Source organism: Coturnix japonica, unplaced genomic scaffold (genome assembly GCF_054131305.1).
Source record: "Coturnix japonica strain WE unplaced genomic scaffold, WE-NBRP24 Scf072, whole genome shotgun sequence".
NCBI classification, from domain to species: domain Eukaryota; kingdom Metazoa; phylum Chordata; class Aves; order Galliformes; family Phasianidae; genus Coturnix; species Coturnix japonica.
The window spans coordinates 110,183-137,269 of record NW_028188975.1 but is presented as its reverse complement, the minus strand read 5'-3'; the positions used below and the strand labels follow the sequence as shown (position 1 = coordinate 137,269).

At 62.8% G+C, this 27,087-nt stretch overlaps 2 protein-coding genes and 1 pseudogene across 3 annotated transcripts in view; all 3 read right to left on the bottom strand.

The window, feature by feature from the left end:
• Window positions 1-1,781: 1,781 nt before the first annotated feature.
• LOC107307760 (plectin-like) lies at window positions 1,782-26,281 on the bottom strand. Of its 2 annotated transcripts, XM_085533952.1 has the most exons (11): window positions 26,156-26,281; window positions 24,500-24,681; window positions 22,758-22,915; window positions 21,681-21,859; window positions 20,068-20,206; window positions 19,047-19,403; window positions 18,199-18,282; window positions 15,066-15,170; window positions 14,375-14,473; window positions 9,310-12,687; window positions 1,782-8,177 (listed from the first exon to the last, which is right to left on the bottom strand). In XM_085533952.1, the coding sequence occupies exons 1-11, from the start codon at window positions 26,266-26,268 to the stop codon at window positions 1,920-1,922; spliced, it is 11,052 nt and encodes a 3,683-aa protein (XP_085390078.1). In that variant the 5' UTR covers window positions 26,269-26,281; the 3' UTR covers window positions 1,782-1,919. The 2 variants fall into 2 exon arrangements, with proteins under 2 accessions (XP_085390078.1, XP_085390079.1); XM_085533953.1 differs by lacking the exon at window positions 9,310-12,687.
• Window positions 20,221-21,606, bottom strand: LOC146751590 (uncharacterized; annotated as a pseudogene).
• Window positions 26,282-26,710: 429 nt separating the features above from the next.
• Window positions 26,711-27,087, bottom strand: part of LOC146751588 (plectin-like) — a 91,927-nt gene continuing 91,550 nt past the window's right edge. The window contains exon 12 of the mRNA XM_085533971.1: window positions 26,711-26,734. Coding sequence (XP_085390097.1) covers window positions 26,711-26,734 — 24 coding nt within the window. The remainder of the gene's footprint in view (window positions 26,735-27,087) is intronic.

The following is a 27,087-nucleotide window of genomic DNA, read 5'->3' as shown; positions in this document are numbered from 1 at the left end:
GGGATGGATGGGATCATTGGGGGCATCGGTGGCATCAGTGGGGTCAGTGGGATGGATGGGATCACTGGGGGCATCGGTGGTATCAGTGGGGTCAGTGGGATGGATGGGATCATTGGGGGCATCGGTGGCATCAGTGGGGTCAGTGGGATGGATGGGATCATTGGGGGCATCGGTGGCATCAGTGGGGTCAGTGGGATGGATGGGATCACTGGGGGCATCGGTGGCATCAGTGGGGTCAGTGGGATGGATGGGATCACTGGGGGCATCGGCGGCATTAGTGGGGTCGGTGGGCTGGGTGGGCTGGGTGGGATCATCAGTGGGATGGGGGTGATGGGTGGAGTTGCTGGAATGAGTGGGATCATTGGGGGCATCAGTGGGATCATCAGTGGGGTCAGTGGGATGGATTGGATTATTGGTGGGATAGATGGGACCGTTAGTGGGATGGGTGGGATCACTGGGATCACTGGGATGGTGGGATGAGTGGGGGCACCACTAGTGTCATGGGATTGGTGAGTGACATGGGTGGGACGTGGATGGGGGCAGTATGGCCAATGTCATCAATAGGATCACTGGGATGGGTGGGATGGCTGGTGGAATCAATGGGGTCACTGGGATGGCTGGTGGCATCAATGGGATCATTGGGATGGGTGGGATGGCTGGTGGAATCAATGGGATCACTGGGATGGGTGGGATGGCTGGTGGTATCAATGGGATCACTGGGATGGGTGGGATGGCCAATGTCATCAATGGGATCATTGGGATGGGTGGTGGTATCAATGGGATCATTGGGATGGGTGGGATGGGTGGTGGCATCAATGGGATCATTGGGATGGGTGGGATGGCTGGTGGAATCAATGGGATCATTGGGATGGGTGGGATGGTTGGTGGTATCAATGGGATCACTGGGATGGGTGGGATGGTTGGTGGTATCAATGGGATCACTGGGATGGGTGGGATGGCTGGTGGAATCAATGGGATCATTGGGATGGGTAGAACGGCCAATGTCTTTAATGGGATCACTGGAATGGCTGGTGGGATCAATGGGATCACTGGGATGGTGGCACTGGTGGGACAGATGGGATCATTGGTGGGGTCATGGGATCAGTGGGTGACACGAGAGGGATCATGGATGGGATCACTGGTGGCATCAGTGGGATCATCAGTGGGACTGGTGGGATTACTGGGATGGATGGGATGACTGAGATCACTGAGACTGCGGGATGGGTAGGATCACTGCTATGGGGTGATTATGAGATCAGTGAGTGACATGGGTGGGATCATGGATGGGATCATTGTTGGCATCACTAGGATAACTGGGATGGATGGGATCATCTGGTGGCATCAGTGGGATCACTGGGATGGTGGCACTGGTTGGACGACTGGTGGCATTAATGGGATCACTGGGATGGTGGCACTGGTGGCATCAATGGGATCACTGGGATGGATGGGATGGCTGGTGGCATCAATGGGATCACTGGGATGGTGGCACTGGTGGCATCAATGGGATCACTGGGATGGTGGCACTGGTGGGGTCTGTGGGATGGATGGTGGCATCAACGGGATCACTGGGATGGTGGCACACAGATGGAACTGGGAGGATCACTGGGACCACCAGGACGGACAAGATCACTGATGGGCTGATGTGTTGGATGTGATGTGATGGGATGGGATGGATTGGGATGGGATAGATTGGGATGGATTGGGATGGGATGTGATAGGCACTGCCGGCACCGCAGAGCGGTAGCGCGGTGCCTTCCACCAGGTGACCACACACAAACACGGCCGGAGCGATGGCGTTTATTAATATATTAGTGCAGTCTTTGTTTGGTTTGGGTTAAACTTGTTTAGGCACTGCTTTGGAAGAAGGCTATTGGGTTTCAAAAGGGCAAACAGGGGGGAAGCGGGCCGGCACCGCGGCATCACGCCGTGCTCAGCACCACTGCCCGCCCCAAGGCCGGCGCCAGCGCGGCCGCCTCCACGGAGCCGTGCGGGGCCGCGGCGTATCTGCGCCCGAAGCTGGAGGACGAGTAGGAGGAAGACGAGAAGGTCATGGAGAAGCCGGAGCCGGTGGCGTCGAAGCTGCCGCGCCGTGACCCTGAGCGCGAGCCGGTGCGGGAGCTGGAGCGCGAGCCGGCGGCGGAGCCGGCGCCGCTGACGTTGTAGGGGCTGTAGTAGCCCTTGGAGGAGCGGGACGAGGCCTCGAGCAGGCGCAGGCCGGTGCCATCCTCGATCATGCTGCGGTCCATGGCGTCCTTGTAGGAAATCTTCAGCTTGGTCTTGGGGCACGTCAGGTACTTGGCGTAGGTGCCGACGTCGCGCAGCTTCTGGGCCGTGCGCGCGTCGATGGTGCCCTTCTGCAGCGCCTCATCCAGGGAGACGCGGCCGTCGGCGTCGGGCTCGATCAGCCCCCCGGTCAGGTACTGCACCTCCAGGAAGCGCTGCCCGGCCTCGTAGTACAGCCAGCCCTTCTTCAGAGCCTGCGCCGCCGACATCTTGGTCTTGGTGCGCGGGTCCTCAAAGCCGGAGAAGGCTTTCTGCGCCAGGTTGATGCGGTCCACCATGATCCTGTCCACCAGCCCCCTGTTCACCGCCTCGGCCACCGAGCAGCGCTCGCCCGTGATGGGGTCGATGATGCCGCCGGTGCAGGCCTGCGCCTCCAGCAGCCGCTGCCCCGTGATGTTGTCCACCAGGTTGCGGCGCATGGCCTCGGTGACGGACACCTTCTCCAGCGTGTCGGTGTCCAGGATGCCGGCCACCGGCCCCGTCTCCTCGCCCGGGTCAGTCCAGGCGGAGCCTGGCAGCCGTGGCGGGGCTGGGCTGGCTGAGTAGGACGAGGAGGAGGAGCCCACGGAGGAGGAGCGTGAGCGGAAGCCGCCCATGTTGCCGGAGAGCATGTCGGCGAACTCGGTGATGGAGAGCGAGCCGGAGCGGTACTGGTCCAGCGCCGACTGGTCGATCAGGCCGCGCGAGATGGCGTCGTCGATGTCGTACTGGCGGCCTGAGCGTCGGTCGATGATCATGGACTTGACGACGCCGTCGGAGGAGGAGGTGGTGATCTCCTCCCACTCGCACTCCTGCTCTGACAGCTCCAGGTAGGTCTGGTGGTCGATGAGGCCCTTGCGATAGGCCTCATACACCGACATCTCCTTGCCCGTCTCTGGGTCGACGATGACCACACGGCGCTTGCGCACTGAGGACTTGGACGAGGTCTTCCTCTCGCGCTTCTTCTCCTTCAGCGGCAGCAGCCGCAGCCCCGTCTCGGGGTCCTCGATGCAGCGCTCCATCAGTTGCAGGTAGGTGAGGTTCTCCTCCGTGTTGGGGTCGAAGAAGCCCTTGGTGTCATCGCTGGGGTCCGACAGGACCTCGTTCATCTCCTCGTCGAACAGCCCGCGCTTGTAGGCCACCTCGACAGGCAGGCGGTGGCTCTCCTCGGGGTCGATGATGCCGCCGGTGGCGATCTGGGCCTCCAGCAGGCGCACGCCGTGGTCCTTCAGGATCAGCCCCTTCTTCATGGCCTGGAAGAGGGAGATGAGCTTCCCGGTGTAGGGGTCCCGGTAGCCGGTGACGGCGCGCTCGGCCGAGAGCAGCTTGTCCTTGAACTCAGGCCCCACGATGCCCATGCGCACGGCCTCCTCCACCGTCAGCTTCAGCCCCTTGATGGGGTCGATGACGTAGCCCGTGGCCGCCTGCGCCTCCAGCAGCTCGAAGGCGGTGCCGGGCCGGATGATGCCCTTCTTCATGGCCTGGTAGACGGAGAGCCGCTCCTTGGTGGAGTCCACAAAGACGCCAGCGATGCAGCTGGTGCCCTCCAGGAAAGTCTTCAGGTTCTTGGAGACCTCCTCGACCGACGTCAGCCCTTCATGCAGCCGCTGTGCCGTGGCCTCGTCCATCACCCGCGACAGCACCAGCTCCTCCACCGTGATCTGCTTGCGCAGCCCGCGGAAGGTGAGGCGGCGTGTGTCGCCCAGCGGCAGCAGCAGCAGCCCAGTGTCCTCGTCCTTGCGGCAGCGCCGCAGCAGCTGCGTGTAGCTCAGCTTCTCGTCGGTGGATGGGTCCACGAAGCTGCGCACCTCGCTGGGCTCCGACAGCATGTTGTACGTTTCCCTGTCGATGAAGCCGCGGTGGCAGGCCACCTCCAGGGGCAGGTGGAAGCCCAGGCGTGGGTCGATGATGCCGCCAGTGGCCAGCTGGGCGTCCAGCAGCTTCAGGGCCTCCTCGCTCGGCACCAGGTCCTTCTTCATGGCCTGGAAGATGGAGATCTTCTGCTCGCTGTAGGGGTCCCGGTAGCCGGTGGCGGCCCGCTCTGCAGACAGCAGGCGGTCGTGGACCTCGGGCCCCACCAGGCCTTTGCGGACGGCCTCGTCCACCGTCAGCATCTCGTTCTTGACGGGGTCCACCAGGAAGCCAGTGGCTGCCTGGGCCTCCAGCAGGCAGCGCGCCACCTCAGCGTTGATCAGCCCCTTCTTCAGCGCCTGGTAGACGCTCAGCGTCTGCTTGGAGGATGGCACGTAGACGCCGGCGACGCAGCCTGAGCCGTAGAGGCACCTGCGGACGGCCTCATCCTCCAGCAGCTCGCGGAAGGTCTTGGAGCCGTCCTTCAGCAGCCGGTAGATGTCCTGTGAGATCACCTTGGCCTCGAAGAGGTCCTCGGCCGTGACGCGGCGCTGCCCGTACTCGTAGGAGGTGGCCAGGTTCTGCTGCCGGATGATCTCGGTGCGCTCGATGATCTCGATGATGATGATGATCATGCGCTCCTTGGAGACGCGGCCCGTCTGGAACTCCTCCATCAGCTGCCGCCGCTGCTCCTCGGGCAGCATGTCCGAGTGCATGATCTCCCACAGCGACATGGAGGAGCCGGCCCGGCTGCCCACCGGGATGTCCACCTGCGTCTCCTCAAACACCTTCCGCGTCTCCTCCTCCGTGTACACCCGCGTCGTCTCCACCACCGTTGGTTTCTCGGGCTCCCGCAGTGGCAGCAGCAGCAGCCCCGTCTCGGGGTCCTCCACGCAGCGCTCCTTCAGCTGCAGGTAGGTGAGGTTCTCCTGCGTGTTGGGGTCGAAGAAGCCCTTGGTGTCGTCGCTGGGGTCGGACAGGATGCGGTTCATCTCCTCGTCGAACATCCCGCGCTCGTAGGCCACCTCGACGGGCAGGCGGTGGCTGTGCACGGGGTCAATGATGCCGCCGGTGGCGATCTGTGCCTCCAGCAGGCGCACGCCGTGCTCCCTGACGATCAGCTCCTTCTTCATGGCCTCGAAGAGTGAGATGGTGTTCCCTGAGTAGGGGTCCTTGTAGCCGGTGACGGCCTTCTCGGCCGAGAGCAGCTTCTCGTGCAGCTCCGGCCCCACCACGCCGGCCTTCACCGCCTCGTTGACGTACAGCTTGCGGTTCCTCACCGGGTCGATGAGGAAGCCGGTGGCCGCCTGCGCCTCCAGGAGGACCACGGCGGTGCTGGCCCGCAGCAGGTTCCTCCTCATGGCCTCGTAGATGGTCAGCTTCTCCTTGGTGGCCTCCACGTAGACGCCAGCGATGCAGCCGCCGCCGTGCAGGAAGCGCCGCACTGCCTCCGTCTCGGCCAGCTCCTTCACCGAGGCGCTGCCGTCCTGCAGCCGCTCGTATTGCGACTTGCTGAGGATGCGTGACTCCAGCAGCTCGCTGGCCGGCACCGGCGCCCGCAGCCCCGCAAAGGTCAGCTTCTCCCGCTTCTTGCTCTCCGTCTCCTCCACGATGGTGATGATGATTTTGATGATCTTCTCCACAGTCACCTTGCCCGTCTTGTACTGCCGCAGCAGCTCCCGCCGCTGCTCCTCAGTGAAGTACTCGGAGTGCAGCAGCTCCCACACACTCACGGTGCGGCCGCGCATGCTGCCGGCCGGCACCTCCACCGTGGCCTTGCTGAAGCTCTCCTGGGCCTGCTCATCTGTGTAGATCTCCTCCTGCTGTGCCTGGATGGCGGCGTCCGACAGCGGCAGCAGCAGGAACCCCGTCCGCTCGTCCCGCCGGCAGCTCTGCTGCAGCTGCGCGTAGCCGACGTGCTGCTGCCGGTTGGGGCAGTAGAAGGCCCGCAGCTCCTCCAACGCCTCCTTGGTCTCTGCGTCCAGGCAGCCGCGCCGGTAGGCGACGTCGAGCGGCAGGCGGTGGCTGTGCAGCGGGTCCACGACACCTCCAGTGCGGAGCTGCACGTCCAGCAGCCGCACGCCGGCGTCGGAGGGCACCAAGCCCTTCTTCAGCGCCTGGAAGAGGGGGACGGTCTGCCCGGTGTACGGGTCCTTGTAGCCGCTCACCGCCTTCTCGGCCGACAGCAGCCGCTCGTGGACCTCTGGCCCCACCACCTCGGCCTTCACCGCCTCGTCCACGGTGTAGAGCTGGCCGCTCGTGGGCTCCATGATGAAGCCGGCGGCCGCCTGCGCCTCCAGCAGAGCCAGGGCCACCTCCGGCTTCAGCAGGTTCCTCCTCTGGGCCTCGTAGAAGCTCAGCTTCTCCCCGCTGGACTCCAGCTGGACCCCGGCGATGGCGTCGGCGCCCCGCAGGTAGCGCCGCACCGCGTCCGTCTGCGCCACGTCGGCCACGCTGGCCTTGCCCTGCTGCAGCCGGTTGTAGGCGTCCTTGTCGATGATGCGGCTCTCCAGCAGCTCTGCAGCGGGCACGGGGGCGCGCAGCCCCTCGAACAGCATCTGCCTCTTCTTCTCGCTCTCCTCCACCACCGTGATGACGATGCGGATGATCTTCTCCACCGTCACTTTGCCGCCGCGGTACTGCTGGATCAGCTCCTTGCGCTGCTCCTCGGTGAAGTACTCGGAGTTGATGATCTCCCAGATGGTCACGGTCTTGCCTTGGAACCTGCCCAGCGGGGGGCTCACCGTGGCCTTCTTGAAGACGTCCTTGGCTTCCTGGGCGCTGTACAGCAGCTCGGTGCCCGTGGCTGCCTGGCTGCTGAGTGGCAGCAGCAGCAGCCCCGTCTCGGGGTCCTCGACGCAGCGCTCCATCAGCTGCAGGTAGGTGAGGTTCTCCTGCGTGTTGGGATCCAGGAAGCCCTTGGTGTCGTCGCTGGGGTCGGACAGGACACAGTACATCTCCTCGTCCAGCAGCCCGCGCTTGTAGGCCGCCTCCAGGGGCAGGCGGTGGCTGTGCACGGGGTCGATGATGCCGCCGGTGGCGATCTGTGCCTCCAGCAGGCGCACGCCGTGCTCCCTGACGATCAGCTCCTTCTTCATGGCCTGGAACAGGGAGATCCTGTCCCCGGTGTAGGGGTCCTTGTACCCGGTGACGGCGCGCTCGGCCGCCAGCAGCTTGTTGTGCAGCTCTGGCCCCACCAGCCCGTCGCGCACCGCTTCATTCACCGACAGCCGGGTGTTGCGCACCGGGTCCACCATGAAGCCGGTGGCCGCCTGCGCCTCCAGCAGCACCAGGGCCGTGCCGGGGCTGAGCAGCCGCTTCTTCATGGCCTCGTAGATGCTCATCTTCTGCCGGCCCGGCTCCATCAGCAACCCAGCCACGCAGCTGCGGCCCTGCAGGAAGGCGCGCACGTCGTCACGCCGCTGCAGCTCCTCCACGCTCACGGTGCCCTGCGCCAGCTGGCTCAGGCTGTGGCCGCTCAGGACGCCGGCAGCCGCCAGCTGCTGCGCCGACACCTTCTGCCGGATGCCCTGGAAGGCGAACTCGGGCTCCCCGTTCTGCTGCAGGCCGTCCAATGCGTGGCGGCCGTTGGGCAGCGCCTGCAGCTCCTGCTCTTCCTGCGGTGCTGCGTCCGTCTGGATCATCATTTCCCTGGTGGACGCTGCGGCGCTGCGCTGCTCCTCCTGCAGCTGCCGCAGCCGCTCGCGCAGCTTCTGGTTCTCCTCCTCCAGCTGCTTCTCCTGCAGTTGCCGCTGCTTCTGCAGCTGCTGCAGCTCCTCCTGCTTGCGCCGCACGCTCTCCTCCGCCTCCTCCTGCTGCCGCTTGGCCTCGTCCAGCATTGCCTTCAGCCGCTGCTTCTCCTGCTCCATCTCCTGCTGCTGCCGCTCCTGCTCAGCCTTCAGGCTCTGCGCTTTATCCACCTCATCCCGGAACAGCTTCTCCAGCTTCGCCTTCTCCTCCTCGATGAACTTCTCCTTCTGCAGCAGCGCGTCCTTCTCGTGCAGGAAGGACTCCTGCAGGGATTGCGTCTCCTGCCGCAGCTGCGCCTGCTGGGCCACCTCCATCTGCAGGGAGAGCAAAGAGACGTCATGGGGAGCACGGCTGGGGGGTGGGAGTGAAGGGTGAGGGTGTGGGTGGGAGCATAGGTGGGGGCTGTGGGTGGAGAGTGTGGGTGGGGGCTGTGGGTGAAGGGAGGGGGTAGGGGTATGGGTGGAGGATGAGAGTGGAAGATGAGGGCGGAGAACGAGGGTGGAAGATGAGGATGGAGATGCATGTGGGGGTGTGGGATGAAGGGTAGGCTGTAGGTGTGGGATGCTGGTATGGGGTGAGGATGTGGGCTTTAAATGGGGGAGGTAAATAAAGGGTATGGGTCAGGGCTAGGGGTTGCTGCCCGCAGGGGGCTGAGGGCTGTGGGTTTGGGGAGCCGAACCAGGTGGGTCAGGGGGTAGAGCAGAGTGGATTGGGGGCAAGAAATGGGTTAAGGATGAAGAGATACGTGGGTTAGGGGGCAGACATGGGTTAAGGATGCAGAGATGTGAGGGTTAGGGGGCAGAGCTGGAGGGGGCAGGGGGCTGAACTGGGTGGGTAAGGGGGCAAAGATGGGACAAGGAACAGAGCTGGGTGGGTGAGGGAGCAGGACTATTTTATTCAGGGAGCAGAGCTGAGTCAGGGGGCAGAGCTGGGTGAGTGAGGATGCAGAACTGAGTTGGGGGGCAGAGCTGAGTGAGTCAGGAGGCAGAACTGAGACAGTCGGGGGGTAGAGCTGGGTGGGTGAGGGGGCAGAGCTGAGTTGGGGGGCAGAACTGAGTTGGGGGGCAGAACCGGGTGGGTGAGAAGGCAGAACTGAATCTGAGAGCAGAGCTGAACTGGGGGGTAGGGATGCACGGGTGAGAGGGCAGAGATGGGACAGGGGGACAGCTCTGAGCTGGGGGGGCAGAGAAGGGAGAATCAGGGGGCAGAGCTGAGTTGGGGGGCAGAGCCAGGCAGTTGAGGGAGCAGAGCCAGATGGGCTGCAGATGCGACGCATGCAGGGCATGCATTGTGCAGAAGGAACACAAGGATGCCACCCTTGTGGTGCAAGAAGGGCTCCCACCACCACCACAGGGCTGCACTCAGCTGCGCCACCTCCTCCATGGGGGAAAAGGGAGGGGAGAAGAGATGGATGGAGGCGTTGCACCCCGCCGCGCTGCGCGGTACCTCCTCGGCCCTGCGCTGCAGCAGCTCAGCTTCACGCTTCAGCCCCTCCTTCTCGCGCTCGAGCTCAGCGATGGCGCCGCGCAGCTTCTCTGCGTCACGGTCACTCTGCTGCCGCCGCGTCTCCAGCGCCCGCACCTCCGCCAGCTTCTCCTGCGTCGCCGACTCCGCATTGCGCAGCCTCTCTCCGATCTCCTCGGCCTGACGTCGGAAGCGTCGCGCCTCCTCCTCTGCGGCGCCATGCGCCTCGCTCAGCTCGGCCACGCGCAGCTTCAGCCGCTCGGCCTCGGCCGCCGCATCCAGCTGGCGCCGCCGCTCGGCCTCCAGTGTCCTCTGGAAGCCCTCGGTCTCCTCAGCCAGGCGGCGCCGCATTTCCTCGCGGTCCTCCCGCAGCCGCTCAGCGTGCTCCTGCGCCAGCTCCTTCTGCTTCTGCAGCGCCTCGGCCTCGGCCCGCAGCCGTGCCGCCTCCTGCAGTGCCTCGCTCTTCTCGCGCAGGACGCGCTCGGCCAATGCACGCTGCTGGGCCAGATCGTCCTCGGCCACCCGCCGCAGCCGCGCCGCCTCCTGTGCCTCCACTCCCAGCCGCGCTGCCTCCTCAGCCACGCGCTGCAGCCGTTCCGCCTCCTCGGCCAGCGCCTTGCGCGCCTCCTCCTCCCCACGCAGCGCCTGCGCCTTGCTCTCCTCCTCGGCGCGTTCCTTCAGCCGCGTCAGCTCCTCCAGCTGCGCCCGCAGCCGCAGCAGCTCCTCCTCGGCCCGCGCCCGCTGCCGCGCTCCCTCCGCCGCCTCATCCTTCAGACGCCGCAGCTCCTCATCCAGCGCAGTGCGCTGCTGCGCGCTCTCGTCCAGCCGCAGCCGCACCCTGTCCAGCTCCTGCTCCACCTGTGCCTTCTGCCGCAGCGTCTGCTCGGCGAAGCGCCGGTGCTTCTCGGTCTCGGCGTCAGCCAGCTCCTTCTGCCGCAGCGCCTCCCGCTCTGCCCGCGCCCGCCGCTCTGCCTCCCGCTCCGCCTCCACCCGCAGCGCCTCGGCCTCGGCCTGCGCCCGCGCCTGCGCCTGCGCCTCCTCCTCTGCACGACGCTTCTGCCGCTCCGCCTCCTCCACGCGCTGCCGCGACAGCCGCGCGTCCTCCTCGGCCCCACCACGTGCCGCCTCCGCCTCCTCGGCCGCCCGCCGCGCTCCCTCCGCCTCCAGGCGCAGCCGCTCCAGCGCGCTCTGCTCCTGCCGCTGCAGCTCCTGCAGCTCGCGCTCCTTCTCCCGCACGGCCGCCGCGCGCGCCTTCTCCTCGGCCGCCACACGCTTCTGTGCCGCCTCCCGCGCCAGCTGCACCTGCCGCTCGGCCTCGCGTTCCGCCGCCTCCTTCTGCCGCCGCGCCTCCTCCACCGTGGCCTTCAGCCGCTCCACCTCCTCCAGCGCCGCCCGCCGCTGCCGCGCTGCCTCCTCCTCGGCCGCCGCCATAGTGCGCGCTCGCTCCTCGGCCTCGCGCCGCCTCCCTTCCTCCTCGGCCGCAGCAGCACGCTGCCGCTCTGCCTCCCTCTCCGCGCGCTCCCGGCTGCGCTGCGCCTCCTCGGCCTCGGCGCGGATGCGTCCCAGCTCACGCTCCAGCTCAGCCTTGCCAGCGGAGGCGCGCTCGAAGCCGCCCTTGAGCGCGTGGATCTCCTCTTCCACCTGGCGCCGCTGTCGCAGCGTGTCCTCCAGCAGCGCGCGCTGCCGCTCCAGCTCGCTCTCGGAGGCGCGTTTCAGCTGCGCGATGCGCTCCTCCACGTCCTGCTTGTGCTGCGCCGCGCGTTCCTCCAGCAGCCGCCGCTGGAACGCCTCGTCGTCCGCCAGCCGCCGCAGCCGCTCATTCTCCGCCTCCTTCTCAGCCAGCGCCATCTCAGCCTCCGCCTTCAGCCGCGCCGCCTCGGCTACAGCCGCCAGCTTCTCCTCCAGGCTGCGCTCCGCTTCGTTGCGCCGCCGCGCTGCCTCCTCCTCGGCCAGCAGCCGCTGCCGCTTTGCCTCCTCCGACTGCGCCCGCAGCCGTGCCGCCTCCTCAGCCAGCTCGCGCAGCCGCGCCGCCTCCTCCTCCAGGCGCTGCTTGGAGCGCTCGCTGCTGCTGCGCGACTCCTCCTCGGCACGTGCTTTGCTCTCCAGCAGCGCCTCCACCTGCGCGCGCAGCTCGGCCAGCTCCTCCTCCAGCTCCTCGCGCCGCCGCGCCGCCTCGCTGGCCGCATCCTTCAGGCGGCTCAGCTCCTCCTCCAGCAGCAGCCGCCGCTGCTCGCCGTCCTCCAGCCGTGCCTTCAGCCGGATCAGCTCCTGCTCTGCCGCCAGCCGCTGCCGCGCCGTCCCCTCAGCCTTGGCGCGCTGCTGCTCCAGCTCCTGCTCGGCCGCCTCCTTCTGTCGCAGCGCCGTCTGCTCGGCCTCCGCACGCCGTCGCGCCTCGCGCTCCGCGTCCTCCTTCTGCTTCTCGGCCTCCTCCTGTGCCAGCGCCTTCCGCTGCGCCACCTCCTCCGCCCGCAGCCGCAGCCGCAGCGCCTCGTCTGCCTTCAGCCTCCAGCGCTCGGCCTCCCGCTCCGCCTCCTCACGTGCTGCCTCCGCCTCTGCCTGCAGCTTCTTCCTCCTCTCTGCCTCTTCACGCTCCTCAGCCTTGCGCCGCTCCTCCTCCTCCTTGGCGCGCTCCTTCTCCTCCTCCTGGGCCGGCGATGGCCGCTCCGTCCGCAGCTCGGCCTCAGCGCTGCGCCGCGCCACCTCCTCAGCCACGCGGACCTGCCGCTCCTTCTCCTCCTCCGCCTGCCGCCGCCGCCGTTCTGCCTCCTCCGCCCGCAGCCGCAGCGCCTCCAGCTCGGCCGCAGCTGCACGCTTCTCCCTGGCTGCTTCTCGCTCCGCCTCCTCCTTCCTGCGCAGCTCCTCCTCGGCCTCGCGCTTCTTGCGCCTCTCATCCTTCACCTGCAGCCGCAGCCTCTCTGCCTCCTCCTGCGCTGCGCGTTTCTGCCGCTCCGCCTCGTCGGCTCGTGCCCGCAGCTCTGCCAACTCGGCCTCTGCACCGGCGCGCTGCCGCTCGGTGCCGTCCAGCTGCAGGCGAACCAGCCGGATCTCCTCCTCCACCCTTGCACGGCTGCGCTCCGCCTCCTCCGCCAGCTTGGCCTTGCTCTCAATCTGCCGCTCTGAGCTGCGCCGCAGCTCCCGCAGCTCCTCCTCAATGTTGCGCTTCTGCTGCTCCGCATCCACTGCTACTGCCTCGCGCCGCGTCGCCTCCTCCTGCATGCGCCGCTGCAGCTCCCGCGCTTCCTCTTCGGCCTGCGCCTTGGCCTGCGCCTGCGCCTCGGCCCGCTGCCGCTGCGCCTCCAGCTGCGCCTCCACCTCCGCCAGCCGTCGCCGCTCCTCCTCCTTCAGCTTCTCAACTGCTTTCTGCGGGGACAGAAGGGAGCGCCGCAACGCGGCTGTCAGCGCCCGCCCCGAAGCCCCAATGCAGCGCCGCAGCGCTGGGGGGGGATGCATGCCTTGCAGCGCCGCCTGCTGGGATGGGCCGCATTGCACGCAGCAAAGCAACACACAGCAACGCAGCACCGTGAGGGATGTGGGCAGATGAAACACCACCACCGTGCAAACATGCGGCGCTGCTGCGGCACCCGGCATGAGTGACACCACTGTGCACTGCAGCACTGCTGTAGCACCTCGCATGCAGACCACCACCACAAAAATGAGCTGCACCGCTGCTGCGCCCACCATGCATGACACCGCCACAGGAATGAGCTGCACCACTGCTGCAGCACCCAGCATGTGCAGCACCACCACTGAAATGAGCTGCACGGCTGCTGTGCCCAGCATAAGTGACACCATTGTGTATTGCAGCACTGCTGCTGCACCCAGCATGCAAACCACCACCACAAAATGAGCAGCACCACTGCTGTGCCCAGCATGTACACCACCACTGTGCAGTGCAGCACTGCTGCTGCCCCCAGCATGCAGACAGCGACCATAGAAATGAGCTGCACCACTGCTGCAGCACCCAGCATGCAGACCAACACTATAACGCAGCGCCACTGCTGCACCCAACATGCACAACACCACCACAGAAATGAGCAGCACTGCTGCTGCACCAAGCACGCGGACCATCACCATGCAGATACGCAGCAGCCCCACCGCACCCGGCCCTATGTAGGATCCCCCCCCTCCCCAGGCCCACCGCGCACACAGCGTCGGCGCAGGAGATGCAGCAGGACTGTGGGGAGCACAGCAATGTTGGGGGGACAGCAGCGCCTTCCCGGCTTTACACCTTTGGGGTGGAGGAGGGCACCGTGGGGCAGATGGGTGCATGCATGGGGGTGTCACAGGTGCATGCAAGCACATGCATGGGGGGGGGGAAGGTGGGGGTTGCTGCAGCAGTGGAGGAGTGTGGGGCCATGAGCAACTGCAGCAGGGGGTCAATCCTGGTCCTACCACTTGCATGCACCTCACACACACGCAGCCCCCCATGGCAAAGCAGCAGCAAAGCAGCATTTGAGATGCACTGCAGTGCCTGCACTGCAGGGATGGGTGTCATATGAGGGGGGTGCACTGCAGCTGTTCTGCTGCACCCAGTGCTGTGCTGCACCAGGAGCTGAGCTGCAACTGGAACTGCAGTGCACCCAGAGTGGTGCTGCATCCAGAGCTGCACTGCACCCAAAACTGCTGCACCCGGAGCTGTGCTCAGAGCTGTGCTGCACCCAAAGATGCGCTGTGCCCAGAGCTGTGCTGCATCTGGAGCTGTGCTGCACCTGCAGCTGAGCTCACAACTGTGCTGCATCCAGAGCTGCATTGCACCCAGAGCTGTGCTGCACCTAGAGCTGTGCTGCAACTGCAGCTGTGCTTACAACTGTGCTGCATCCAGAGCTGCACTGCACCCAGAGCTGTGCTGCATCTGGAGCTGTGCTGCACCTGCAGCTGAGCTCACAACTGTGCTGCATCCAGAGCTGCACTGCACTGGACATTCCAGCTCACTCAAAGCAATCTTAGTGCAGCGTTGGCAGCTCGCTGGGTGCTCACACAGCTGCAGTTATAGGGGGTGGGGAGGGGAGAAAAGCACCACTGCAGCCACGCGCCGCATGCGCTGTACCTCCTCGTGCTCCATGCGCCGTAGGGTCTCCGTGATGAATTTGATGTACTGACTGCTGAGCGTCGTCAGCTCGCTGTACCGCGTCCGCAGCTCCACGTACTGCAGGGCATGCAGCACCGTCAGCACAGGGCTGCACCCCCTGCATCCCCAGCCCTGCAGGGCTGCACTGCCTTCACACGCAGCCCTGCAGCCCCGCATTCCCTGCACCCCCAGTCCTGCAGGGCTGCACTCCCCGCACCCCCAGCACTGAGGTGCTGCGCTGCCTTCACATGCAGCCCTGCAGTGCTGCATTCCCTGCACCCCCCGTTATGTATGGCCGCACTGCTCGCACCCCCAGCCCCGCATTCCCTGCACTCCCAGCCCTGCAGTGCTGCTCTGCCTTCACATGCAGCCCAGCAGCCCTGCACTCCCTGCACCCCCAGCACTGCACTCCCGCACTCTCTGCACCCCCAGCACTGCGGTGCTGCACTGCCTTCACACACAACCCCGCAGTGCTGCATTTCCTGCACCCCCAGCCCTGCATTCCTTGCACCCCCAGCACTGCAGTGCTGTACTGCCTTTACACACAACCCTGCATTTGCCCTCTAGGGCAAATGCAACCCCCTGCCCTGTAGGGCTGAACTACCCGCACCCCCAGCCCTGCATTCCCTGCACCCCCTGCAATGCAGTGCTGCATTCCCTGCACCCCCACCTCCTGGATGACACTGTCTGATGCTGACTGCACTTTGGCCTTCTTAGCAGGCGATGCCTGCGGCTCCAGCTGCGCCGTGAAGGTGATGAGTTGCAGCTCGTAGTCCTGTGGGGAGAGGGGAGGTCAGAGGAGGGGCTGCAACCACAGCGCTGCAACCCAACCCACAGCGCTGCAACCCAACCCACAGCGCTGCAACCCACAGCAATCCACAGCGCTGCAACCCACAGCGCTGCAACCCACAGCAATCCACAGCTCTGCAACCCACAGCGCTGCAACCCAACCCACAGCACTGCAACCCACAGCAATCCACAGCGCTGCAACCCAATCCACAGTGCTGCAACCCACAGCACTGCAACCCATAGCACTGCAACCCAATCCACAGTGCTGCAACCCACAGCACTGCAACCCACAGCGCTGCGACCCAACCCACAGTGCTGCAACCCAACCCACAGCACTGCAACCCACAGCAATCCACAGCGCTGCAACCCATAGCACTGCAACCCAATCCACAGTGCTGCAACCCACAGCACTGCAACCCACAGCGCTGCAACACACAGCACTGCAACCCACAGCAATCCACAGCGCTGCAACCCATAGCACTGCAACCCAATCCACAGTGCTGCAACCCACAGCACTGCAACCCAACCCACAGTGCTGCAACCCACAGCACTGCAAGCCAACCCACAGTGCTGCAACCCATAGCACTGCAACCCAATCCACAGTGCTGCAACCCACAGCACTGCAACCCAACCCACAGTGCTGCAACCCACAGCACTGCAAGCCAACCCACAGTGCTGCAACCCATAGCACTGCAACCCAATCCACAGTGCTGCAACCCACAGCACTGCAACCCACAGCGCTGCAACCCACAGCACTGCAACCCACAGCAATCCACAGCGCTGCAACCCATAGCACTGCAACCCAATCCACAGTGCTGCAACCCACAGCGCTGCAACCCAACCCACAGTGCTGCAACCCACAGCGCTGCAACCCACAGCAATCCACAGCGCTGCAACCCATAGCACTGCAACCCAATCCACAGTGCTGCAACCCAACCCACAGCGCTGCAACCCACAGCACTGCAACCCAATCCACATTACTGCGATCCAACCCACAGCGCTGCAACCCACAGCAACCCACAGCACTGCAACCCACAGCAACCCACAGCACTGCAACCCAATCCACAGTGCTGCAACCCAACCCACAGTGCTGCAACCCAACCCACAGCGCTGCAACCCACAGCAATCCACAGCACTGCAACCCAATCCACAGTGCTGCAACCCAATCCACAGTGCTGCAACCCAATCCACAGTGCTGCAACCCACAGCACTGCAACCCAACCCACAGTGCTGCAACCCACAGTGCTGCAACCCAACCCACAGCACTGCAACCCACAGCGCTGCAACCCAATCCACAGCACTGCAACCCAATCGACAGTGCTGCAACCCAACCCACAGCGCTGCAACCCAACCCACAGCACTGCAACCCACAGCGCTGCAACCCACAGTGCTGCAACCCAACCCACAGCACTGCAACCCAATCCACAGTGCTGCAAACCCACAGCGCTGCAACATCAACCCATAGCAACCCACAGAGACCCATAGGGACCCACATCAACCCACAGAGACCCACAGTGATTCATAGGGACCCACAAAGACCCATAGGGACCCACAGCAACAGAGACCCACAGAGAATCACGGTGACCCACAGTGATCCATAGGGACCCACAGGGACCTATAGGGACCCAAAAGAACCCATAGCAACCCAGTGACCCACACAGATCCATAGGTACTCACAGTGTCCCATAGTGACCCATAGGGGGGCACAAAGACCCATAGGGACCCACAATGACCCATAAGGACCCACAGAGAACCACAGCGATCCATAAGGACCCATAGGGACCTATAGGGACCCAAAAGAACCCATAGCAACCCAGCGACCCACAGAGATCCATAGGGACTCACAGTGTCCCACAGTGACCCATAGGGACCCATGAAGACCCATAAGGACTCACAAAGACCCATACGGACCCACAGCAACCCATAGCAACCCAGCGATCCATAGGGACCCACAAAGACCCATAGGGACCCACATCAACCCATAGCAACCCACAGCTATCCATAGGGATATCCCTATGTATCCCACAGTGACCAATAGGGACCCATAGAGACCCATAAGGACCCACAGCAATCCATAGGGACTCACAGTGTCCCACAGTGACCCATTGGGACCCATAAAGACCCATAAGGACCCACAAAGACCCATAGCAACCCACAGCAACAGAGACCCACAGAGACCCACAGAGAACCACGGTGACCCACAGCTATCCATAGGGACCCATAGGGACCTATAGGGACCCAAAAGAACCCATAGCAACCCAGCGACCCACAGAGATCCATAGGGACCCATGAAGACCCATAGGGACCCACATCAACCCACAGCTATCCATAGGGACTCACAGTGTCCCACAGTGATCCATAGGGACCCACAAAGACCCATAGGGACCCACAAAGACCCATAGCAACCCAGTGACCCACAGCAATCCATAGGGACTCACAGTGTCCCACAGCGATCCATAGGGACCCACAAAGACCCATAGGGACCCACAGAGACCCACAGGGAGACACAGCAACCCATAGCAACCTAGACACCCACAGAGATCCATAGGGGCTCACAGTGCCCCACAGTGATCCATAAGGACCCACGAAGACCCATAGGGACCCACATCAACCGATAGCAACCCAGAGACCCACAGCGATCCATAGGGTCCCACAAAGACCCATAGGGACCCACAGCAACCCATAGCAACCCACAGAGAACCACAGCGACCTACATCTATCCATAGGGACCCATAGGGACCCACAGCAACCCATAGCAACCCAGTGACCCACAGCGATCCATAGGGACTCACAGTGTCCCACAGCGATCCATAGGGACCTATAAAGACCCATAGGGACCCATATCAACACATAGCAACCCACAAACCCGAGACCCACAGAGATCCATAGGGACTCACAGTGTCCCATAGCGATCCATAGGGACCCACAAAGACCCATAGAGTCCCACAGCGACACACAGCTGGACTCACAGTGCCCCATAGGACCCATAGGGACCCACAGTGGCCCAGACCCACCTTGATGGCGTCGATGTACTGCTTGGCGTAGCGCTGGCACTCCTCCACCTTCTCCTTCTGCTGCTCGCATTCCTCCAGCAGCTTCTGCAGGGAGAGACGGGCAGCGGCTGAGCTGCATGGCTGCAACCATGGGGCCGAGCACTGCATGCACTGCAGTGCGGCGCTGCAACCGCTGCAGCTGTGCGTGACACACTGCGTGGCTATGCACTGCATGTGCTACAGTGCTGCGCTGCAACCGCTGCAGCTGTGTGTGACACATGGCACAACCATGCACTGCATGAGCTATGCGGTGCTGTGCTGCAACCACTGCAGCTGCATGTGACACACTGCATAGCCATGCACTGCAGCTCTGCCTTGCAACTGGTGCAGCTGTGCATGACACACAGCATAGCCATGCACTGCAGCTCTGCCTTGCAACCACTGCAGCTGTGTGTGACCCTGCATGGCCATGCACTGCATGCACTGCATCTCTGTACAGCATGCAGCAGATCTGTGCACAACACACTCTGTGGTCACGCGCTGTGAGCACTATGGGCTGGGGCTGCATGTTGCATGCACTGCAGCTCTGCATGGCAAGCAGGCCATGAATGGCACCACAAGAACCACAGGCATGCACAGCAACCACCAGTGCTGCACACAATGCTCCCTGGTCATGCAGCACAAGCACTGGGGCTGCCTATAGCATGCACTGCAGCTCTGCATGGCATGACATGCATTGCACCGCACCACAAGAACCACGGGCATGCACTGCAGCCACCAATGCCATGCACAATGCTTTCTGGCCATGCAGCACAATCACCGGGGCTGCATGCTGCATGCAATGCAGCTCTGGCCGCATCCTGCATTACCTTCTGCTGCAGCAGCTGCTCCCTGACGACGCTGCTGTCTCCGATGGGGACGGCCTGGATGCTCTCCTGGCGCAGCCGCGCGTCGCGGATCCACTCCTGCAGCGCGTCGCAGCTCTGCCGGTAGCAGCGCAGCCGCCGCCCCAGCAGCTCCAGGTCGCGCAGCCGCAGCTCCATCTGTGCCAGCGCCGCGTCCCAGCGCCGCAGCAGCGCCTCCACGCGGTGCCCGTAGCGCTGCAGGTCGGCGTCGTGCTCGCTGTGCCCGCGCTCCATGCGCTCGTTCACCTCCCGCGCTCGGTTCAGCTCCTCCTGCAGCGCTGTGAATGCGGCTGCATGGCCGTCCGCCTGCGAGCGCAGCCGCTGCAATGGGGGAAGAAGGGGGCAAAGAATGCGGTGAGCAAGGCGCAACATGGACCCACAGCAGCCCATAGGGACCCACTGGGACCCATAGGGACTCATAACGATCCACTGGGACCCAAAGTGACCCATAATGACCCACTGGGACCCACAGGAACTCATAATGACCCTCTGGGACCCATAGTGACCCATAATGACCCACAGAGACCCATAGGGACCCATAGAGACCCACAGGGACCCATAGTGACCAACAGAGACCCACAGTGACTCACAGGGACCTACAGTGACCCATAGGGACCCACAGCGACACACAGCGACCCATAGAGACCCACAGTGACCCACAGTGACCCATAGCAACCCACAGGGACCCACAGAGACCCATACAGACCTGCAGAGACCCATAGCGACCCACAGAGACCCATAGCAACCCACAGGGACACACAGTGACCCACAGAGACCCATAGCGACCCATAGAGACCCATAGCAACCCACAGAGACCCATACAGACCCACAGTGATCCACAGCGACCTATAGCGACACACAGGGACCCACAGAGACCCATAATGACCCATAACTGCCCCATAGGGACTCACCGAAACCCATAGCAATCCATAATGAACCATAGAGACCCACAGAGACCCACAGCGCCCCACAGAGCCCCCCGTACCTTGAGCTCGTCGCAGCAGCCCTGCAGCTCGTTGAGGTCCGCAGGCACGGTGTGTGCGCTCTTCAGCTGCTCCTCGTAGAGCTGCAGCAGCTCCTCGGCCTCCTGCGTGCTGCGCAGCACCACCGCAATCGTCTTCAGCCTGAGGGACGGTACAGCCAGCCTTCATCATCATCATCATCATCATCATCATCATCATCATCATCATCATCATCATCATCATCATCATCAACCTTTGTCAGCCCCAGCATCATCCTCAGCCTCATCACCTTCATCCTCATCATCATCCTCAGCCTCATCTACAGCCTCCTCCTCCTCCTCATCATCTTCAGCCTCATTATCCTCTCATCATCATCATCATCCTCAGCCCCAGCATCATACTAAGCCTCATCATCATCATCCTCCTCCTCATCATCATCACCCTCAGCCTCAAAATCATCCTCACCATCCTCATCATCATCCTCAGCCTCATCATCACCCTCCTCCTCATCATCATCATCCTCCTCATCATCCTCAGCCTCAGCCTTCGTCATCATCATCATCTTCAGCCTCAGCAGCAGCAGCAGCAGCATCCTCAGCCTCATCATCATCATCATCATCGTCTTCAGCCTCAGCATCACCTTCAGCCTCAGCCTCCTCATCATCATCATCATCCTCAGCCTCAGCCCCAGCATCACCCTCAGCCTCAAAATCATCCTCAGCCTCAACATCATCCTCATCTTCAGCCTCATCATCACCCTCATCCTAATCTTCATCCTCCTCCTCATCATCATCATCCTCAGCCTCATCATCATCTTTTTCATCCTCATCATCATCTTCAGCCTCATCATCATCCTCAGCCCCAGCACCATCCTCAGCCTCATCATCGTCATCATCTTCAGCCTCATCATCATCATCAGCCTCACCTTCATCCTCCTCATCATCCTCCTCATCATCACCCTCATCTTCATCATCATCCTCCTCATCATCACCCTCATAGTCTACACTACACTTGATCTTAGCAAATCATCATCATCCTCAACCTCATCCTCCTCATCATCATCATCCTCATCTTCATCATCATTCTCCTCATCATCATCCTCATCTTCAGCCTCATCATCATCATCATCCTCGGCCTCATCATCATTCTCAGTCTTATCATCCTCTTCATCCTCATCATCCTCAGCTTCATCCTCTTCCTCCTCCTCCCTCTGCCTTCCTCTTCTTCTTCCTCCTCCTCTGCCTTCATCCCCTCTTCCTCCCCCTCCTCCTCTTCCTCCTCCTCCTCCTCCCCCCCCCCCCCCATTGCAGCTGTTGCATTTCTCACTTGTCCAGGTAGATGCAGGACAGGCTGCAGACCTCCTCCCCCTCCACCCCTTCCCTCTTTGCCTTCATCCTCCTCCTCTGCCTTCATCCCCCCCCCTTCCCCCCCCCATTGCAGCAGTTGCATTTCTCCTCCCCCCCCCTCCCCCCTCCCATTGCAGCCATTGCATTTATTCTCCTCTTCCCCCCCCCCCGCTTGCAGCCGTTGCATTTCTCCTCCTCCTCCCCTTCCCACCCCATTGCAGCCGTTGCATTTCTCCTCCCCCCCCCCCCCCCCCCCCCCCATCCCCCGTTGCATCTGTTGCGTGTCTCACTTCTCCAGGTAGATGCAGGACAGGCTGTAGACGCGCTCCATCTTCTGCAGCGTCACCTCCAGCTCGGATCGCAGCAGCGGCGCCGACGCTCCTTCCTCGGGCTGCGCCAAAACCTGCGCCGACTGCGCGCTCACCGCATCCAGGTTCACACGGATGCCCTCCAGCTCACGGTGGATCTCCTGCAGCGCAGCGATGCATGTCAGCACGCCGTACTGTGCTGTGCTGCACTGCACTGCACTGCACTGGGACCTTCTGCGCTGCACTGCACTGGGACCTACAGCGCTGCACTGCGTTGCACTGACATGGGACCTGCAGCACTGCATTGCACTGCGCTGCACTGACATGGGGCCTGCAGCGCTGCACTGCATTGTGCTGCACTGCTATGGGATGCACAGCACTGCACTGGGACCTACTTCACTGCACTGCACTGCACTGGGACCTGGAGCACTGCACTGCACTGCACCCTGCAACACTGTGCTGCACTGCACTGCACTGGGACCTGCAGCACTGCGCCGCACTGAAACCTGCAACACTGCACTGCACTTGGACCTGCAACACTGCACTGCACTGGGACCTGCTGCACTACACTGCACTTGGACCTGTAGCACTGCACTGCACTGTGCTGCCATGGGACTTGCAGCATTGCACTGCACGGCACTGCACTGGGGTCTGCAGCACTGTGCTGTGCTGCACCACACTGCGCCATGCGGCGCTGCACTGCACCCATATGGGGACATGCAACACTGCACTACACTGAGCAGCTATGAGACATGCATCACTGCACCTCACTGCACCACACCGCAATAGCATGTGCAGCACTCCACTGCACTGCACTGCACTGGAGATGTGCAGCACTGCACTGTGCTGCTACCATAGGGGGGCATGCAGCACTGCACAGCACTGCAATCCTATGGGGACATGCGGCACTGCACAGCGCAGTGGTGACGTGAGAACATGCAGCAGAGCCGTGCAGCTCTGACATGAAGAAACGCAGCACTGCGCTGCACTGTGCTGCATGTCTGCTCACCAGTGATGCCGAGAGCTGGCTGCAGCACTGCAGCTCCCTGCATTGCCCACCTGCTGCTCGGCGATTCGCTGCGCGCATTCGTTGGCGGGCTCCTTGTCCAGCGGCAGGCGCAGTTTATGCACGGTGCGGCTCTCGCAGCTCTCCAGCTGCAGCCGGATGTCCTTCAGCTGCGAGATGTAGCTGCGCCGCAGCGCCTCGTCCTGCTCTCCTGTGGGGGACATGGCAGCATTGCAGCGTTGCATCACCGCATCACTGCAGTACTGCAGCAGAAGGGTGCAGTGGGGTGAGGCTGCAGCATCGCAGTGGGTGGGTGCTGCAGAATAGGATGCAGCACTGCTGAGTGGGTGGATGTAGCACTGCAGCACTGCAACACCACAGCACCACAGAGGGAGGATGCAGCGGGGCAAGGCTGCAGCATCGCAGTGGGTGGGTGCTGCAGATTGGGATGCAGTGCTGCCAAGCAGATGGATTCAGCGCTGCAGCACTGCATGGAGTGGTTGCTGTGGGGCAGGGGTGCAGCACTGCACAGAGTGGTTGCTGCAGATTGGGATGCAACAAGGCCGAGTGAGCAGGTGCAGCCCTGCAATGGGTGTGTAAGCAGGGTGGGGTTGCAGCAATGCATGGGGTGGGTGCTGTGGAATGGCGGTGCTGTACTGCAGCAGTGCAGCACTGCATCCCTGCAGCGAACATGCACCACAGATTGGTTTGCAGCACAGATGAACAGGCAGGGCGCAGTATTGCAGCACTGCAACGGGCAGAAGATATGGGGTGCTGGTGCAGCACTGCAGCACTGCAGCACTGCACGGAGTGGATGCAGCAGGTTGGGGCGCAGCACTGCTGCATTGCATGGGAATGGCTGTGGGGTGGGTTGCAGCACTGCAGCACTGCATGGCGGTGACATTAGGTGGGAGTGTAGCACTGCAGCACTGCATGGGGGGTGCTGCAGGGTGGTTTGCAGCACTGCAGCTCTGCAGAGGATGGACTATATAGAGTCGGGGTGCAGCATCACAACACTGTATGGGGTGCTGTGGGTTGTGGTGGCAGCACTGCATGGGGTGTGCTGTGGGTTGAGTTGCAGCACCACAGAACCACACTAAGTGGATGCAGGAGGTTGGGGGTGCAGCAGTGCATGGGCATGCTCTGAAGTGTGCTGCAGTAATGCAGCAGTGCATGGGGAGTGTTGCAGGGTGGATTGCAGTGCTGCAGCACCGCACCGAATACATGCAGGAGGTAGGGGGTTGCAACACTGCAGCACTGCAGAGGATGGACTATATAGACTCGGGGTACAGCATCACAGCACTGCATGGGGGTGTTGCAGGATGAGTTGCAGTGCTGCAGCGCCATGCTGAATGCACGCAGGAGGTTGGGGGTGCAGCACTGCAGAGGATGAACTATATAGAGTCAGGGTGCAGCATCACAGCACTGCATGGGGGTGCTGCGGAATGGGGTTGCAGCACCACAGCGCCACAGTAAGTGGATGCAGGAGGCTGGGGATGCAGCAGTGCATGGGCGTGCTCTGAAGTGGGTTGCAGCACTGCAACACCGTGCTGAATGCATGCAGGAGGTTGGGGGTGCCGCAGTGCATGGGGGCGGCATGAATTGGGTTGCAGCACTGCATGGGGTGTGTGCGCGCGCTGGGGGATAGTTGCAGCACTGCTGCACTGCACGGGGTGCTGCAGGGTGGGTTGCAGCGCTGCTGCAGCACACTGAATACACGCAGGAGGTTGAGGGTGCAGCAGTGCAGCAGTGCAGCAGCACCTGATGCAGCAGCATGGAGGTGAGGGCTGCTGACCTTTCTCCTGCGCGCGCAGCAGCAGCTCGTACTGCTGGGTGCAGGCGCTGTAGTCGCGCTGCAGCTGCATGCGGTCGTCGGGCTGGAAGCAGCGCAAGTCGGCGCTGTGCTGCAGGAACTGCTGGTAATGCGCCTCCAGGCTGCGCAGCCAACGCTGACATTCCTCGCGACATCGTGCGCAGCTGCAGGGGAGCAACGCGCTCAGGGCATGCGGCGATGCAGGGATGCATGGCGCCCAACAGTGCACCATACAGCCCCATAGAGCCCCACACAGCCCCATACACCCCACACAGCCCCATACAGCCCCATACAACCCCATACAGCCCCATACAACCCCATATATCCCCATACAGCCCCACACAGCCCCATATAGATCCATACAGCCCCATACAGCCCTATACAGCCTCATAGAGCCCCATACAACCCCATAGAGCCCCACACGTCCCATACAGCCCCACACGTCCCATTACAGCCCCACACAGCCCCACGCAGCCCCATTACAGCCCCATATAACCCCACATTGCCCCATATAACCCCACACACCCCACATTGCCCCATATAACCCCACATTGCCCCACACAGTCCCATACAGCCCCATACAACCCCATACAGCCCCACACAGCCCCACACATCCCACACAGCCCCATATAGCCCCATGCAGCCCTATACAGCCCCATAGGGCCCACACAGCCCCATACAGCTCCATATAACCCCACACAGCCCCATACAGCCCCACACACCCCATACAGCCCCATATAGACCCATATAACCCACACAGCCCCATACAGCCCCACACACCCCATACAGCCCCATATAGACCCATATAACCCCACACAGCCCCATACAGCCCCACACACCCCATACAGCCCCATATAGACCCATGCAGCCCCATACAGCCCCACACAACCCTCACAGCCCCACACACCCCATACAGCCCCACACAGCCCCATACAACCCCACACAGCCCCACACAGCCCCATACAACCCCACACCAGCCCCATACAGCCCCACACAGCCCCATATAACCCCACACACCCCACATTGCCCCATATAACCCACACAGCCCATACAGCCCCATACAAACCCATACAGCCCCATACAACCCCATACTGGCCCCACACAGCCCCATAACACCCCACACAGCCCCATACAGCCCCACACAGCCCCATATAACCCCACACACCCCACATTGCCCCATATAACCCCACAGAGCCCATACAGCCCCATACAGCCCCACAAATCCCACACAGCCCCATATAGCCCCATGCAGCCCTATACAGCCCCATATGGCCCCACACAGCCCCATACAGCCCCATATAACCCCACACAGCCCCATACAGTCCCACACACCCCATACAGCCCCATACAGCCCCATACAACCCCATACTGCCCATACAACCCCATACAGCCCATATAACCCCATATAGCCCCACACAGCCCATATAATCCCATACAACCCCACATTGCCCCATATAACCCCATACAGCCCCCTATAACCCCATACTGCCCCATACAACCCCATACAGCCCCATATAACCCCATACAGCCCCACACAGCCCATATAATCCCATACAACCCACATTGCCCCATATAACCCCACACAGCCCCATATAATCCCATATAACCCCACACTGCCCCCACATTTCCCCCCCTCACCGTGAGCTGTGTCCAGCTCTGGACGTGGCGCATGTCGCGCAGCAGCAGCTGATAGGAATGCAACGCCTGCTCGTCCCCGTGCAGCTGCTGCCACAGCTCCTGCAGCCGCGCATGCGTCCGCTCCAGCCTGCAAGATGGGGGGGGGGTTACATGGGGGGGGGGGGGAGTTTGGGTTATGGGGGTCATGGGGGGGTTGGAGCTTTGGGGGGGGTTGGGGTGGGGGGCACAAAGATAGTGGGGGGATGGGAGATGGGGGGCAGTGGGGAGAGGATGGGGGGGAAATTGGGGGGGGGGTAGGATTAATGGGGGGGAATTGGGGGGGGGGTAGGATTAATGGGGATGGGGGTCCTGGGGGGAAGGGGGTTGGGAGGTGGGGGGGGGATGGGGAGAGGATGGGGGGAAATTGGGGGGGCAGGATGATGGGGGGATGGGGGCAATGAGGGGGTCTGGGGGGGGCCTGGGAGATAGGGGGTGGGGGGTCTTGGAAGCTGGGGGGGGATTGGGTCGGGGGTGGGCACCCAGACGGTGGGGGGGGGGGGTAGATGGGGGATGGGATCAATGGGGGGGTCTGTGGGGGGCCTGAGAGATAGGGGGGTGGGGGGGGGAGGGAGGCACCCAGATGGTGGGGGAGGGGGTAGATGGGGGGATGGGGATCAATGGGTGGGGCTCTGGGGGGGCCTGAGAGATAGGGGGGTGGGGGGGGGAGAGGGGGGCACCCAGATGGTGGGGGAGGGGGTAGATGGGGGATGGGGATCAATGGGGGGGGTCTGGGTGGGGGTTGGGAAGTGGGGGGCATAGGGGGGTGGGAGATGGGGGGGGCTGGAAGGTGGGGGGGCTGGGTCAATGGGGGGGGGCTGGGGGGGCTGGGAGATGGGGGGGAATGGGGAGTGGGAGATGGGGGGAATGGGGGGGGCTGGAGCTTTGGAAGGGTT